At 44.9% G+C, this 16335-nt stretch overlaps 3 protein-coding genes across 3 annotated transcripts; all 3 read left to right on the forward strand.

The window, feature by feature from the left end:
* Nucleotides 1–3323: 3323 nt before the first annotated feature.
* Nucleotides 3324–5974, forward strand: LOC311314323 (E3 ubiquitin-protein ligase TRIM47-like; the record flags this gene model as incomplete). Its single annotated transcript, XM_084444661.1, has 4 exons — nt 3324–3923; nt 4220–4315; nt 5377–5610; nt 5795–5974. 4 exons carry the CDS (start codon nt 3324–3326, stop codon nt 5972–5974), a joined length of 1110 nt encoding a protein of 369 aa, XP_084300787.1.
* Nucleotides 5975–6078: 104 nt separating this feature from the next.
* On the forward strand, nt 6079–6907 carry LOC311314324 (stonustoxin subunit beta-like; the record flags this gene model as incomplete). Its single annotated transcript, XM_084444662.1, has 2 exons — nt 6079–6100; nt 6384–6907. 2 exons carry the CDS (start codon nt 6079–6081, stop codon nt 6905–6907), a joined length of 546 nt encoding a protein of 181 aa, XP_084300788.1.
* Nucleotides 6908–12150: 5243 nt separating this feature from the next.
* On the forward strand, nt 12151–15122 carry LOC311314325 (E3 ubiquitin-protein ligase TRIM16-like; the record flags this gene model as incomplete). The annotated part of the gene is made up of 6 exons (XM_084444663.1): nt 12151–12750; nt 13061–13156; nt 13564–13797; nt 13996–14155; nt 14420–14479; nt 14599–15122. 6 exons carry the CDS (start codon nt 12151–12153, stop codon nt 15120–15122), a joined length of 1674 nt encoding a protein of 557 aa, XP_084300789.1.
* Nucleotides 15123–16335: the final 1213 nt, after the last annotated feature.

Raw genomic sequence — 16335 nt, forward strand, 5'->3', positions numbered from 1 at the left:
CTAAAGCAGTTACACTGATGATTCCTGTAACGTTAGTTATTTTGCTGCGATTGGTTCAACTTCTGTTTCTGAACAAAAGTCATTACCTGCTGTATGCACATCCCTTTAGGTGGTGAAGTAAGTAGACGTTAATTTCTGAGAATGTCCCGCGTGGGAGTCCAGTGCTCTGACCACTACCCTACTTGTGGAATTAAGGTAAGGGATAAAAAGGTTGGAGTGAAAGGATGAACATGTGGAGGTTTGGGGTATAGTCCCATAAAGTCATCCCCAGCGGGACTTAAACCCCGGTCTCCCGGGTGGGAGTCCAATGCTCTGACCACTACTCTACTTGTGAAGTGGATATTGGAGAGTTGATTTTGTTGTCCTTGATTTTGGTGTGCTGGGACTACTGCCTCTTATCAACAGAGAGATGCAGGCCAACATTGTCAGGAGTAAGGGAGTGAGGGAGGGAGGGAGGGAGGGAGGGAGTGATAACCTGACAAACGCTATACTAGGTGCGCTGGCTTCCAGCCACGCACAAAAAAGGCAGTACCGGGCCTATGCTGCAGGTGTAGGCCTAATGTCATATGGTAGGCCTTTCCCTTCCATTTAAGAGTGCAGCTATTAACTTTATAACCTTCACCTGTAATCGGGAGAGGGATGGGTAGATATGTAGACAGATCTTTACATTGATCTCTCCTAGTTTTGTATGTATGTATGTGTGTGTGTGTGTATTTGTGTGTGTGTGTGTGTGTGTTTGTGTGTGTGTGTGTGTGTGTGTGTGTGTGTGTGTGTGTGTCTGTTTCTAAGGTCCAAGACCTCCCTGCTGGGCCATGCTGGTGTGTTCTCGTAGGAATAGGGAAATACAGTTTAGGTCAGAAGTGATCTCTGTTTCTCGCATACTTGAACTCACTCATCACGTAGATGACGACGACTTCTGCTGTACTCGTTTCAGGCGTGTCCATTTTTAAGGTTATTTTGTGTTTTTATTTGGACTAATATAGGTTATACAAATGATTTTCATTTGATGTATGCTCACTAGGAGATGAAATGTATGTAGTGATCCTGACCACCAGTCAGGAACGAGGGGGACTGTCAAGTGCACCAAGGGCTGGAATATTAGACCCAAGAGTCAGACATGAGAGACGAGAGGAACATTAGACCCAAGAGTCACACATGAGAGACGAGAGGAACATTAGACCCAAGAGTCAGACATGAGAGAAGAGAGGAACATTAGACCCAAGAGTCAGACATGAGAGACGAGAGGAACATTAGACCCAAGAGTCAGACATGAGAGACGAGAGGCCTACGGGGGCAGATCCAGCCCAAGCACCTGGGACAGGCCGGAAAGGTGGTAATAAATATTATAAGTGGATCCCTCTAAAAAAAATGGATGGATGGATGGATGAATAATGAATGGTCCACACACACATGGAACTGATAAGGGCCCGACTAGCTCTGGTGATAAGGAACCCCCCCCTCTCTAGCCAGGGTCTGGCGCTTATCAGAAGGAACAAAGGGATAGTGTTGAATGAACTGCCTGAACTTTCCTGTATGAGGTTGCGAATAATAGATGTTAAAAGGAAAAGGTGTAATCAAGCAAGTAACACTGTTTAGAGTGAATATAATTTATTGGAAATGTAATCCCTTAAAGTAGAAGTAGAAATTTATAAGTCATGTATCTGTTCTTAGTCAAGATCAATTATATAACCATGTATACGTGTGAGACAGTAATGACAATGTAATGATTGGAGAATGTATCCATGTATCAACTGTTTGAGTATGTAGGTAATGCTTAAAGTAGGATATTTAATAAGATATTAATTAGACATTTATTCTGTGATGTCCTGCTTTGGGTAAGAGAGAGATAAGATGTTGAATGCAGGAATTGTTAACCTGCCAGGGAGAGAAAGAGAGAAAAAAAAGAAGGGAGAGTGATGAAGGGAGAGTGACGTTGTCGTCTCTTGATCATTTCTGGCTGTAAGGAAGAAGACTCAGATCCATCGATGCCAGTTTCAATACTTTTATTTAATCTCTGGCATCAAAATCACACTGCAGTTGTGATGAGTTCACTCGTCAATGGTCTAGGATGAACTTACTTGACACAGAGAACACTCTCTTGGTTATACGAAAAGAGGTGTTACCCAAAATTGTCCTGTTCTTCGTTACCTTGTCTAAAGTTAGACAGTTTAATGGCTCAGTTAAACAGATCCTGTGTGCCTTGTTTGTGTGACGGTGTGTGTGCTTGTGAGTAGCCTTTGAAAATCAGCGCTCTGCTGTGAGACACCTAATCCTATAATCAGAAACTTGACGCCTAGTGAATATATAGGTTTTACTAAAAGCCACTAAATGTCATATAGGTGGCAATAGTGAATATATGGATTTTACTCAAAGCCACTAAATGTCATATAGGTGGCAATAGTGAATATATGGATTTTACTAAAAGCCACTAAATGTCATATAGGTGGCAATAGTGAATATATGGATTTTTCTAAAAGGCACTTAATGTCATATAGTTTAGATAAGAAGCTATTAGTAAAATATAGGTGGTACCAGTCTGCCACAGCAACACACACTGGAAAATCCCCAGTGTCTTAAAGACAACCTAGGCCTGTCTGTAGCTTTCCATCCCTCCAGTATGTGTGTGCATTTGAAATTCACTATATAACTTGTGATTATTTTGGTCAAAATATACTACAATATAATACAGAAAGTGAAGTGAAAATGTACCGCAAAAATGATGGTGAATAAACCATGCTAGCAGCTCATGTTGTTGTCTGTTTTCCTGCCTACATTACACCGGCCAACCCTACACAATGCTTTTCTTACATGTTGTCTAGTTTTATCTGTACAACAGATCAGATTTGGTGCATTTTCTGACTGTTTTGCTTCTGATAAATCTGTGCACTTGCTTTCTAAACGCTCTCTACATCGATCAAACTAGAGTTGATGAGCAGGAATACACACAGGACACAAGGATTCAGTACTTTAGAACATGAACAAGATATTTAATATTGCAACAGTTCATATGTGAAGGGTTAATCCCTTCCAGCAGACACCTGACCTCAGTTGAAATGAACAATCATCACTATGTAGATATTTTTTGTCAGAAATATCAAGCAAAGGACAAAACAATTAGAAATGTTCTCTCTTATCTCTCTCTCTCTCTCTCTCTCTCTCTCTCTCTTTCTCTAAACCACGCCCCCTGGCAGAACCATCCCTTGCTCCTCCCAGTACTCACTCTAGAAACTAAAGTGTTCTCTCCGTCTCTCTCACTCTCATTCTCTTTTCTCTCTCACAAACTCTTCACTCTCTCTGAGTGACTGTGTCCCTGACACACCAGCATGGACCAGCAGGGAGTTCTGTTAGACCAGGACCAGTTCTGCTGTTCTGTCTGTCTGGACAGGATCAAGGCTCCAGTGACCCTCCCGTGTGGTCACAGCTACTGTAGAAGCTGTATCGAGGACTGCTGGGACCAGGATGAACAGAAGGGAATCTACAGCTGCCCCCAGTGCAGACAGAGCTTCACTCCAAGGCCTGCCTTGATGAGGAACTCCATGCTGGCTGAGGTGGTGGAGAAGCTGAAGGAGACAGGAGGAGCCCGGGCCGCCCCCACTGAGCTGACCAGCCCAGCTGGGTCAGAGTTGGTGACCTGTGACCTCTGCACCGGGACCAGGAAGCGGAGCGCCCACATGTCCTGTCTGGTGTGTCTGGTGTCCTACTGTGAGACTCACCTCCATCCCCACTACCAGGTTCCTGTTCTGAAGAAGCACAAGTTGGTCAAAGCCACGTGTGAACTGCAGGAGAGGATCTGCTCGAGTCACAACAAGCTGCTGGATGTCTTCTGTCGGACAGACCAGCAGTGTATCTGTTATCTGTGTACCATGGATGCACATAAAGGCCATGATACGGTGTCAGCCACAGCCGAGAGGGCAGAGAAACAGGTAAGACCTGACCAGGTCAGAAAGCACATTGTGTTGCCTCTGTGTATGAAGTGCGCTATACAAATGAAGTTTGATTTGATTTGATTTAGGTTAATTGGAATGAACATTGAATCAAGATGACAGAAACAGGGTTGTTTTTCATCCATGTTTTTTTGAAGGGGATAAAAGGTCTTCAGTGCATGAGATCTGAATAGGTTACGGCTAAAATATATTTAAAAAATAGGAATATATCAACCCAAAATACTGAAATGATAATTTGACAGATGTTTTGTTGTAATTTGTGTGTTTATCTCCAGAGCAAGCTGGGTCTGAGTCAGCAGAAAGTCCAGCAGAGAGTCCAGGAGAGAGAGAAGGAGCTGAAGGAGGTCCAGCAGGCTGTGGAGTCTCTCCAGGTCAGCATCAGGATGTCAGCTACTCTAGCTATGGTGGAGGGAGATACCTGGCCTTGTGAAACCATCCTGAACTCACCAGCTCTCTTTCAGTTTTCCTCCGCAGATCAGGATGGTGGTAATATTGATACCGTGTTGGAGAAACTCACGGCTATGCAAGACCAAGCTCGATAGAGAGACCCGTTACAGATCTGAGGACCAGGCTCGATAGAGAGACCCGTTACAGAGAGGAATGACCATCTGTTGTTCTTCTCCCTAATCTAATCAACTTTCTGCCTCCCACCCGGCCGTCAAGGCCGTTTCGCCCAAACTCCCCTGAAGATTCACAGGCTAAAGAGGCTCTGCACCCCCCCCCCTCCTCCCTTCCCTCCCCATGGACACCTCTTGTTGACTTTTGGTCTTGAGACTGATCGAGGGCGTCTCCATAGCAACCTGCTGTGTTATAGCTAAGACATTCCGGAGATTACGTCTCCACAGCCAGAGGCCTTCAGGCATACACACACACACACATGGACTCAACTCATGGACTCAGAAACACACACACACACACAAACACGCACATCACACGCACCCCACCCCCTCCCCTCCCCTGCCCTCCCTCACCCCATCCCCCCACCTTTCACCCCCCCCCCCCCCCTTTCCCTCCCATTACAGTACAGTGCTGTCAGGCTATTGGCCGCGCCTGATTGTATGGCTGCTTGTCGAGGCTGGCTGCCTGTATGGTAATTCCCTCCCCCCTCCCCTCCCCTGGTATTGTATTTTGTATGTCGTATTGTATTTTGTATGTCGCTCTTTCTTCCTTTTTATGTGTTATTTGTATTGTGAAGCGCTTTGTGCATTCGTGCTGTGAAAGGCGCTATATAAATAAAGTTTACTTACTTACTTACTTACTTACTTACTTACTTATGAGGCTAGGAGTTACCTGTAGGACAGTTATAACTGTCACATTCATGATTATTAGTTTCAGTTGAACTCTTTCTTTCTTTCTTTCTTTCTTTCTTTCTTTCTTTCTTTCTTTCTTTCTTTCTTTCTTTCTTTCTTTCTTTCTTTCTTTCTTTGTCCAGCGCTCTGGCCAGGCAGCAGAGCAGGACAGTGAGAGGATCTTCACTGAGCTGATCTGCTCCATTGAGAGAAGGCGCTCTGAGGTGAAGGAGCTGATCAGAGCCCAGCAGAGGGCAGCAGTGAGTGAGGCTGAAGGACTGGTGGAGAGACTGGAGCAGGAGATAGCTGAGCTGAGGAGGAGAGACGCGGAGCTGGAGCTGCTCTCACACACAGAAGACCACATCCACTTCCTCCAGGTACAGTAGCTGGACTCTCCTGGTACCTGACATGTGAACATCAACTGGTTTGGTCTATTGATTAGGCAAGCGTATTCTGTACACTCGGTATGTGTTTCCTATCTCTCTCTTTCTCTCTCTCTCTCCCTCTCTCTTTCTCTCTCTCTCTCTCTCTCTCTCTCTCTCTCTCTCTCTCTCTCTCCAGAGTTACCAGTCTGTTTCCAGTCCCAGTGTATCTTCAGACATCCCCAGCGTCTCTGTTCCTTCTCTTCAGTTCTTCAGTGATGTGACTAAGGCTGTCTCTGAGCTGAGAGAGAAACTAGAGGACGTGATCAAGGGAGAGTGGTCCAGCATCTCCTTCACAGGTGTGTTGGAGGAGTTTTGAGAAAATGATTCTGTAAAAATATCACTAAAGTACGGAGAGCAACAAGTGATCCTGTCTCGTCCAATAAGAAACAATGTGACCAGAGGAAAGATTTGGGGTTCACAATGAAACACATTGAACACATCTGTGTGTGTGTGTGTGTTTGTGTGTGTGTGTGTGTGTGTGTGTGTGTGTGTGTGTGTGTGTGTGTGTGTGTGTGTGTGTGTGTGTGTGTGTGTGTGTGTGTAAAGTCTCTTTAGTGGGTGTGTTGTCTCCTCCAGAGCCCAGGACCAGAGCACATTTCTTACATTGTGAGTGTCTGAAGTCTCCACCTCTCTATGCTGAATGATAAATCAACAATACCAGCTTTAAGGGGGACAGATGAACGGTCATGTTATTAACTCTGATCTGGTCTCTGCTCTGTTCCCAGATTCCTGTCCGCTCACTCTGGACCCAAACACAGCACACGAAACCCTCTCTCTGTCTGGGGAGAACAGGAAGGTGACACGTTCAAATCACATCCAGTCATATCCTGACCATCCAGACAGATTCACCTACTACTCCCAGGTGCTGTGTAGAGAGGCTCTGTCTGGGCGCTGTTACTGGGAGGTGGAATGGAGAGGTGATGTTCACATGGCAGTCTCATATAAAGACATCAGCAGAACAGAGAGCAACTCCTCCAAGTTTGGACACAATAACAAGTCCTGGTGTTTAATGTGCTCTAGCAAGGGTTACAGGTTCAGTCATAATAATGTTGGGACTGAACTATCAGGCCCTCAGTCCTCCAGAGTAGGAGTGTACCTGGATCACAAGGCAGGTTCTCTGTGCTTCTACAGCGTCTCTGACACAGTGACCCTCCTCCACAAAGTCCAGACCACATTCACCCAGCCACTCTATCCAGGGGTTAGGTTTTGTGGTTATAATTACTGTGCAGAGATCAGTAAACTGTGGTAGAGGGAGGGGGATCCTTCGAGAGGATGGGGGGAGAGTAGGGGGGAGGAGATGAGGGGGGGGGGGCAGGGGAAGAGGAGAGGAACGTAACGTTGCCTCTGGCTCAAGTTTGCAACCTCATGAAGGAGAGTTCAGACTAGATTCACCCAGCCACTCTATCCTGGGTTTGTATGCCTTAATGCAGTCACGGTTTTCTCAGTCAATATGTTTTTATAGATTCAGTTGATTACTAATAATTGTTCTAGCATTGTACTTCAGGAGGCCTAATAGAAGGAAATCTTGTGCCATCATTTGTTTATAATTGTTGAACTTTGGTTCTTTAATATTGTAATTTCAACTTGATCATTGTATATAATACTTTTGTCTTAGATTCATTTATAAACATCTATTATAAAGGATGATATTGTTGATGAACTTTGATACTGTATAAGCGGTCTTTTTTCTCTGTATAATGACTGAATCAAGTATTCATGAATGTTGGTGTTCATGACTGCTTTAATGACTTTAAATGATTGGTTAGTTGTTTTCTCTCCTACTGTTACCTAAGTGGCTGTTATATTTCATCCTGAAGTAAAGATTAAATGAAAGCATATGAAACTGAAAGACATCTCATTACTGTATGAAAATGTGTGGAATTTGCTCTTATTACTAAAACTCTTTCCCTCCCTTCCTCCCCGTCCCCACCTTACATCCTTTCATCCTTCTCTCCGTCTTTCCATCTCTCTCTCTCTCTCTCTCTCTCTCTCTGTTTGGCTGTTGTTTTTCCCCTTCCATCTCTGCACCCTATCACTATCATAATTACTATGTGTAAACATTTTGTAATAGATTCTGGTTGAACTATGAATCACTGCGTTCTTGTTTATGGCAAAAAAAAACATACAAAACATCTTACAACAACCAGGCCAGGTCCAGCCTGGCTCATGTGCGTGGCTGGCTTGTTTCTTTTCAGGACTGGTAGGACGGAAGCTAGTCATGCCACTGGAATAGCTGTGAATTGAAATGACATGAAATAATGTCTGATAAATTAAGATAGGTCTTGTCACCTGGACACATCAGTTACAATGCTTCCAATGCTAATCCAGCACACTAAGAGTGGGATAGCCAGCTAGCTCATGAGTTCATAACAACTAGCAGCAGCTTCCATAACATTAATGGTAGTGGTCAGAGGCTAAAGCAGTTACACTGATGATTCCTGTAACATTAGTAATTTTGCTGCGATTGGTTCAACTTCTGTTTCTGAACAAAAGTCATTACCTGCTGTATGCACTTCCCTTTAGGTGGTGAAGTAAGTAGACGGTAATCTCTGAGAATGTCCCGCGTGGGAGTCCAGTGCTCTGACCACTACCCTACTTGTGGAACTTAGGTAAGGGATAAAAAGGTTGGAGTGAAAGGATGAACATGTGGAGGTTTGGGGTATAGTCCCATAAAGTCATCCCCAGCGGGACTTAAACCCCGGTCTCCCGGGTGGGAGTCCAATGCTCTGACCACTACTCTACTTGTGCAGTGGATATTGGAGAGTTGATTTTGTTGTCCTTGATTTTGGTGTGCTGGGACTACTGCCTCTTATCAACAGAGAGATGCAGGCCAACATTGTCGGGAGTAAGGGAGGGAGGGAGGGAGGGAGGGAGGGAGGGAGGGAGTGATAACCTGACAAACGCTATACTAGGTGCGCTGGCTTCCAGCCACGCACAAAAAAGGCAGTACCGGGCCTTTACTGCAGGTGTAGGTCTAATGTCATATGTTAGGCCTTTCCCTTCCATTTAAGAGTGCAGCTATTAACTTTATAACCTTCACCAGTAATGGGGAGAGGGATGGGTAGATATGTAGACAGATCTTTACATTGATTTCTCCTAGTTTTGTATGTATGTATGTGTGTGTGTGTGTGTGTGTGTGTGTGTGTGTGTGTGTGTGTGTGTGTGTGTGTGTGAGTGTGTGTGTGTGTGTGTGTGAGTGTGTGTGTGTGTGTGTGTGTGTGTGTGTGTGTGTGTGTGTGTGTGTGTGTGTGTGTGTGTGTGTGTTTCTAAGGTCTAACAGACCTCCCTGCTGGGCCATGCTGGTGTGTTCTCTTAGGAATAGGGAAATACAGTTTAGGTCAGAAGTGATCTCTGTTTCTCGCATACTTGAACTCACTCATCACGTAGATGACGACGACTTCTGCTGTACTCGTTTCAGTTGTTTCATTTTTAAGGTTATTTTGTGTTTTTATTTGGACTAATATAGGTTATACAAATGATTTTCATTTGATGTATGCTCACTAGGAGGTGATCCTGACCACCAGTCAGGAACGAGGGGGACTGTCAAGTGCACCAAGGGCTGGAACATTAGACCCAAGAGTCAGACAGGAGAGACGAGAGGAACATTAGGCCCAAGAGTCAGACATGAGAGACGAGAGGAACATTAGACCCAAGAGTCAGACATGAGAGACGAGAGGAACATTAGGCCCAAGAGTCAGACATGAGAGACGAGAGGAACATTAGACCCAAGAGTCAGACATGAGAGACGAGAGGAACATTAGGCCCAAGAGTCAGACATGAGAGACGAGAGGAACATTAGACCCAAGAGTCAGACATGAGAGACGAGAGGAACATTAGACCCAAGAGTCAGACATGAGAGACGAGAGGAACATTAGACTCAAGAGTCAGACATGAGAGACGAGAGGAACATCAGGCCCAAGAGTCAGACATGAGAGACGAGAGGAACATTAGGCCCAAGAGTCAGACATGAGAGACGAGAGGAACATTAGACCCAAGAGTCAGACATGAGAGACGAGAGGAACATTAGGCCCAAGAGTCAGACATGAGAGACGAGAGGAACATTAGGCCCAAGAGTCAGACATGAGAGACGAGAGGAACATTAGGCCCAAGAGTCAGACATGAGAGACGAGAGGAACATTAGGCCCAAGAGTCAGACATGAGAGACGAGAGGAACATTAGGCCCAAGAGTCAGACATGAGAGACAAGAGGAACATTAGGCCCAAGACTCAGACATGAGAGACGAGAGGAACATTAGGCCCAAGAGTCAGACATGAGAGACGAGAGGAACATTAGGCCCAAGAGTCAGACATGAGAGACGAGAGGAACATTAGACCCAAGAGTCAGACATGAGAGACAAGAGGAACATTAGGCCCAAGAGTCAGACATGAGAGACGAGAGGCCTACGGGGGCAGATCCAGCCCAAGCACCTGGGACAGGCCGGAAAGGTGGTAATAAATATTATAAGTGGATCCCTCTAAAAAAATGGATGGATGGATGAATAATGAATGGTCCACACACACATGGATCTGATAAGGGCCCGACTAGCTCTGGTGATAAGGAACCCCCCCCCCCTCTCTAGCCAGGGTCTGGCGCTTATCAGAAGGAACAAAGGGATAGTGTTGAATGAACTGCCTGAACTTTCCTGTATGAGGTTGCGAATAATAGATGTTAAAAGGAAAAGGTGTAATCAAGCAAGTAACACTGTTTAGAGTGAATATAATTTATTGGAAATGTTATCCCTTAAAGTAGAAGTAGACATTTATAAGTCATGTATCTGTTCTTAGTCAAGATCAATTATATAACCATGTATACGTGTGAGACAGTAATGACAATGTAATGATTGGAGAATGTATCCATGTATCAACTGTTTGAGTATGTAGGTAATGCTTAAAGTAGGATATTTAATAAGATATTAATTAGACATTTATTCTGTGATGTCCTGCTTTGGGTAAGAGAGAGATAAGATGTTGAATGCAGGAATTGTTAACCTGCCAGGGAGAGAAAGAGAGAAAAAAAAGAAGGGAGAGTAATGAAGGGAGAGTGACGTTGTAGTCTCTTGATCATTTCTGGCTGTAAGGAAGAAGACTCAGATCCATCGATGCCAGTTTCAATACTTTTATTGAATCTCTGGCATCAAAATCACACTGCAGTTGTGATGAGTTCACTCGCCAATGGTCTAGGATGAACTTACTTGACACAGAGAACACTCTCTTGGTTATACGAAAAGAGGTGTTACCCAAAATTGTCCTGTTCTTCGTTACCTTGTCTAAAGTTAGACAGTTTAATGGCTCAGTTAAACAGATCCTGTGTGCCTTGTTTGTGTGACGGTGTGTGCGCTTGTGAGTAGCCTTTGAAAATCAGCGCTCTGCTGTGAGACACCTTATCCTATAATCAGAAACTTGACGCCTAGTGAATATATAGGTTTTACTAAAAGCCACTAAATGTCATATAGGTGGCAATAGTGAATATATGGATTTTACTCAAAGCCACTAAATGTCATATAGGTGGCAATAGTGAATATATGGATTTTACTAAAAGCCACTAAATGTCATATAGGTGGCAATAGTGAATATATGGATTTTACTAAAAGCCACTAAATGTCATATAGGTGGCAATAGTGAATATATGGATTTTTCTAAAAGGCACTTAATGTCATATAGTTTAGATAAGAAGCTATTAGTAAAATATAGGTGGTGCCAGTCTGCCACAGCAACACACACTGGAAAATCCCCAGTGTCTAAAAGACAACCTAGGCCTGTCTGTAGCTTTCCATCCCTCCAGTATGTGTGTGCATTTGAAATTCACTATATAACTTGTGATTATACTGGTCAAAATATACTACAATATAATACAGAAAGTGAAGTGAAAATGAACCGCGAAAATGATGGTGAATAAACCATGTTAGCAGCTCATGTTGTTTTCTGTTTTCCTGCCTACATTACATCGGCAAACCCTACACAGTGCTTTTCTTACATGTCGTCTAGTTTTATCTGTACAACAGATCAGGTTTGGTGCATTTTCTGAGTGTTCTGCTTCTGATAAATCTGTGCACTTGCTTTCTAAAAGCTCTCTACATCGATCAAACTAGAGTTGATGAGCAGGAATACACACAGGACACAGGGATTCAGTACTTTAGAACATGAACAAGATATTTAATATTGCAACAGTTCATATGTGAAGGGTTAATCCTTTCCAGCAGACACCTGACCTCAGTTGAAATGAACAATCATCACTATGTAGATATTTTTTGTCAGAAATATCAAGCAAAGAACAAAACAATTAGAAATGTTCTCTCTTCTCTCTCTCTCTCTCTCTCTCTCTCTCTCTCTCTCTCTTTCTCTAAACCACGCCCCCTGGCAGAACCATCCCTTGCTCCTCCCAGTACTCACTCTAGAAACTAAAGTGTTCTCTCCGTCTCTCTCACTCTCATTCTTTTTTCTCTCTCACAAACTCTTCTCTCTCTCTGAGTGACTGTGTCCCTGACACACCAGCATGGACCAGCAGGGAGTTCTGTTAGACCAGGACCAGTTCTGCTGTTCTGTCTGTCTGGACAGGATCAAGGCTCCAGTGACCCTCCCGTGTGGTCACAGCTACTGTAGAAGCTGTATCGAGGACTGCTGGGACCAGGATGAACAGAAGGGAATCTACAGCTGCCCCCAGTGCAGACAGAGCTTCACTCCAAGGCCTGCCTTGATGAGGAACTCCATGCTGGCTGAGGTGGTGGAGAAGCTGAAGGAGACAGGAGGAGCCCGGGCCGCCCCCACTGAGCTGACCAGCCCAGCTGGGTCAGAGTTGGTGACCTGTGACCTCTGCACCGGGACCAGGAAGCGGAGCGCCCACATGTCCTGTCTGGTGTGTCTGGTGTCCTACTGTGAGACTCACCTCCATCCCCACTACCAGGTTCCTGTTCTGAAGAAGCACAAGTTGGTCAAAGCCACGTGTGAACTGCAGGAGAGGATCTGCTCGAGTCACAACAAGCTGCTGGATGTCTTCTGTCGGACAGACCAGCAGTGTATCTGTTATCTGTGTACCATGGATGCACATAAAGGCCATGATACGGTGTCAGCCACAGCCGAGAGGGCAGAGAAACAGGTAAGACCTGACCAGGTCAGAAAGCACATTGTGTTGCCTCTGTGTATGAAGTGCGCTATACAAATGAAGTTTGATTTGATTTGATTTAGGTTAATTGGAATGAACATTGAATCAAGATGACAGAAACAGGGTTGTTTTTCATCCATGTTTTTTGAAGGGGATAAAAAGTTTCAGTGCATGAGATCTGAATAGGTTACGGCTAAAATATATTTTAAAAAAAAATAGGAATATATCAACCCAAAATACTGAAATGAGTGATCATTTGACAGATGTGTCAATGTTTTGTTGTAATTTGTGTGTTTATCTCCAGAGCAAGCTGGGTCTGAGTCAGCAGAAAGTCCATCAGAGAGTCCAGGAGAGAGAGAAGGAGCTGAAGGAGGTCCAGCAGGCTGTGGAGTCTCTCCAGGTCAGCATCAGGATGTCAGCTACTCTAGCTATGGTGGAGGGAGATACCTGGCCTCCTGAAACCATCCTGAACTCACCAGCTCTCTTTCAGTTTTCCTCCGCAGATCAGGATGGTGGTAAGATTGATACCGTGTTGGAGAAACTCACGGCTATGCAAGACCAAGCTCGATAGAGAGACCCGTTACAGAGAGGAATGACCATCTGTTGTTCTTCTCCCTAATCTAATCAACTTTCTGCCTCCCACCCGGCCTTCAAGGCCATTTCGCCCAAACTCCCCTGAAGATTCACAGGCTAAAGAGGCTCTGCACCCCCCCCCCACTCCTCCCTTCCCTCTGTCACATAACTGTCACATTCATGATAATTGGTTTCAGTTGAACTCTTTCTTTCTTTCTTTCTTTCTTTGTCCAGCGCTCTGGCCAGGCAGCAGAGCAGGACAGTGAGAGGATCTTCACTGAGCTGATCTGCTCCATTGAGAGAAGGCGCTCTGAGGTGAAGGAGCTGATCAGAGCCCAGCAGAGGGCAGCAGTGAGTGAGGCTGAAGGACTGGTGGAGAGACTGGAGCAGGAGATAGCTGAGCTGAGGAGGAGAGACGCGGAGCTGGAGCAGCTCTCACACACAGAAGACCACATCCACTTCCTCCAGGTACAGTAGCTGGACTCTCCTGGCACCTGACATGTGAACATCAACTGGTTTGGTCTATTGATTAGGCCAGCGTATTCTGTACACTCGGTATGTGTTTCCTATCTCTCTCTCTTTCTCTCTCTCTCTTTCTCTCTCGCTCTCTCTTTCTCTCTCTCTCTCTCTCTCTCTGTCTCTCTCTCTCTCTCTCTCTCTCTCCAGAGTTACCAGTCTGTTTCCAGTCCCAGTGTATCTTCAGACCTCCCCAGCGTCTCTGTCCCTTCTCTTCAGTACTTCAGTGATGTGACTAAGGCTCTCTCTGAGCTGAGAGAGAAACTAGAGGACGTGATCAAGGGAGAGTGGTCCAGCATCTCCTTCACAGGTGTGTTGGAGGAGTTTTGAGAAAAACAATCTGTAAAAATATCACTAAAGTACGGAGAGCAACAAGTGATCCTGTCTCGTCCAATAAGAAACAATGTGACCAGAGGAAAGATTTGGGGTTCACAATGAAACACATTGAACACATCTGTGTGTGTGTGTGTATGTGTGTGTGTGTGTGTGTGTGTGTGTGTGTGTGTGTGTGTGTGTGTGTGTGTGTGTGTGTGTGTGTGTGTGTGTGTGTGTGTGTGTGTGTGTGTGTGTAAAGTCTCTTTAGTGGATGTGTTGTCTCCTCCAGAGCCCAGGACCAGAGCACATTTCTTACATTGTGAGTGTCTGAAGTCTCCACCTCTCTCTGTTGAATGATAAATCAACAATACCAGCTTTAAGGGCGACAGATGAACGGTCATGTTATTAACTCTGATCTGGTCTCTGCTCTGTTCCCAGATTCCTGTCCGCTCACTCTGGACCCAAACACAGCACACAAATACCTCTCTCTGTCTGGGGAGAACAGGAAGGTGACATGTTCAAAGCAGATCCAGTCATATCCTGACCATCCAGACAGATTCACCTGCTACCCCCAGGTGCTGTGTAGAGAGGCTCTGTCTGGGCGCTGTTACTGGGAGGTGGAATGGGGAAATGGTGTTCACATAGCAGTCTCATATAAAGACATCAGCAGAACAGAGAGCAACTCCTCCTTGTTTGGTAACAATAACAAGTCCTGGTGTTTATTGTGCTCTAGAGATGGTTACAGGTTCAGTCAAAATAATGTTGAGACTAATGTATCAGGCCCTCAGTCCTCCAGAGTAGGAGTGTACCTGGATCACAAGGCAGGTTCTCTGTCCTTCTACAGCATCTCTGACACAGTGACCCTCCTCCACAAAGTCCAGACCACATTCACCCAGCCACTCTATCCAGGGTTTAGGTTTTGTTATTATAATTACTGTGCAGAGATCAGTAAACTGTGGTAGAGGTAGGGGGATCCTTCGAGAGGATGGGGGGAGAGTAGGGGGGAGGAGATGAGAGATGACAACTAATAATTGTTCTAGCATTGTACTTCAGGAGGCCTAATAGAATGCAATCTTCATACCATCATTTGTTTATAATTGTTGAACTTTGGTTCTTTAATATTGTCATTTCAACTTGATCATTGTATACAATAATTTTGTCTTAGATTCATTTATAAGCATATATTATAAAAGATGATATTGTGGATGTACTTTGATACTGTATAAAGGGTCTTTTTTCTCTGTACAATGACTGAATCAGGTATTCATGAATGTTGGTGTTCATGACTGCTGTTTAAATGATTGGTTAGTTGTTTTCTCTCCTACTGTTACCCAAGTGGCTGTTATATTTCATCCTGAAGTAAAGATTAAATAAAGGCATATGAAACGGAAAGACATCTCATTACTGTATGAAAATGTGTCAAAATTGCTCTTATTACTAAAACTCTTTCCCTCCCTTCCTCCCCGTCCCCACCTTACATCCTTCTCTCCGTCTTTCCATCTCTCCCTCTCTCTCTCTCTGTTTGGCTGTTGTTTTTCCTCTTCCATCTCTGCACCCTATCACTATCATAATCACTATGCGTAAACATGTTGTAATAGATTCTGTTAGGGCTAGTGGAGGAGGACCCAAGAGCAGACATGACAGGCGTATGGGGACAAACCCACGTTGGGGCACATTTACTGGCAAGGGGTCAGGCAGGAACATGGCAGTCAGACAGACGAGGGGGTCAGACAGGTTCTTGGTTCTCCAGTCAGGCAAGGTTCAGGAAGAACATGGCAGGGAGGTTAGACTAGGATGAAAGAAAACAAAAGGGTGAGGTAGGGTTAGGATAAAGGCAGGTTTTGGTTAGAGGTACAGTAGAGACTTGACATGATACCCACTAGGTTGGTCAACGATCTGGCACAGACTGCTGATTAGCCCTGCTTCTTAACCCGGCTGAGATGGGTTGATTGGAGATGCAAGGCAGGTGTGAAGCGAGAACACGCCCGGCTCGTGGCTGATTGGTGAGCTCAGGCAGGTGTGGAGTGGGAGCGCGCCCGGCTCGTTGGTGAGAGCGCAGTTCCCGCTGCGCCGTCTGGGATGTACCAGGGGAACCTGTGTGGTTTCTTTTCTTCTTGACTTTTGGGCAAAAAATGAAAGGACTTCAGGAGCAAAATGCAGTTAAACCAAATATTT

Source organism: Borostomias antarcticus (assembly GCF_949987555.1).
Source record: "Borostomias antarcticus genome assembly, chromosome: 10".
Classification (NCBI taxonomy): domain Eukaryota; kingdom Metazoa; phylum Chordata; class Actinopteri; order Stomiiformes; family Stomiidae; genus Borostomias; species Borostomias antarcticus.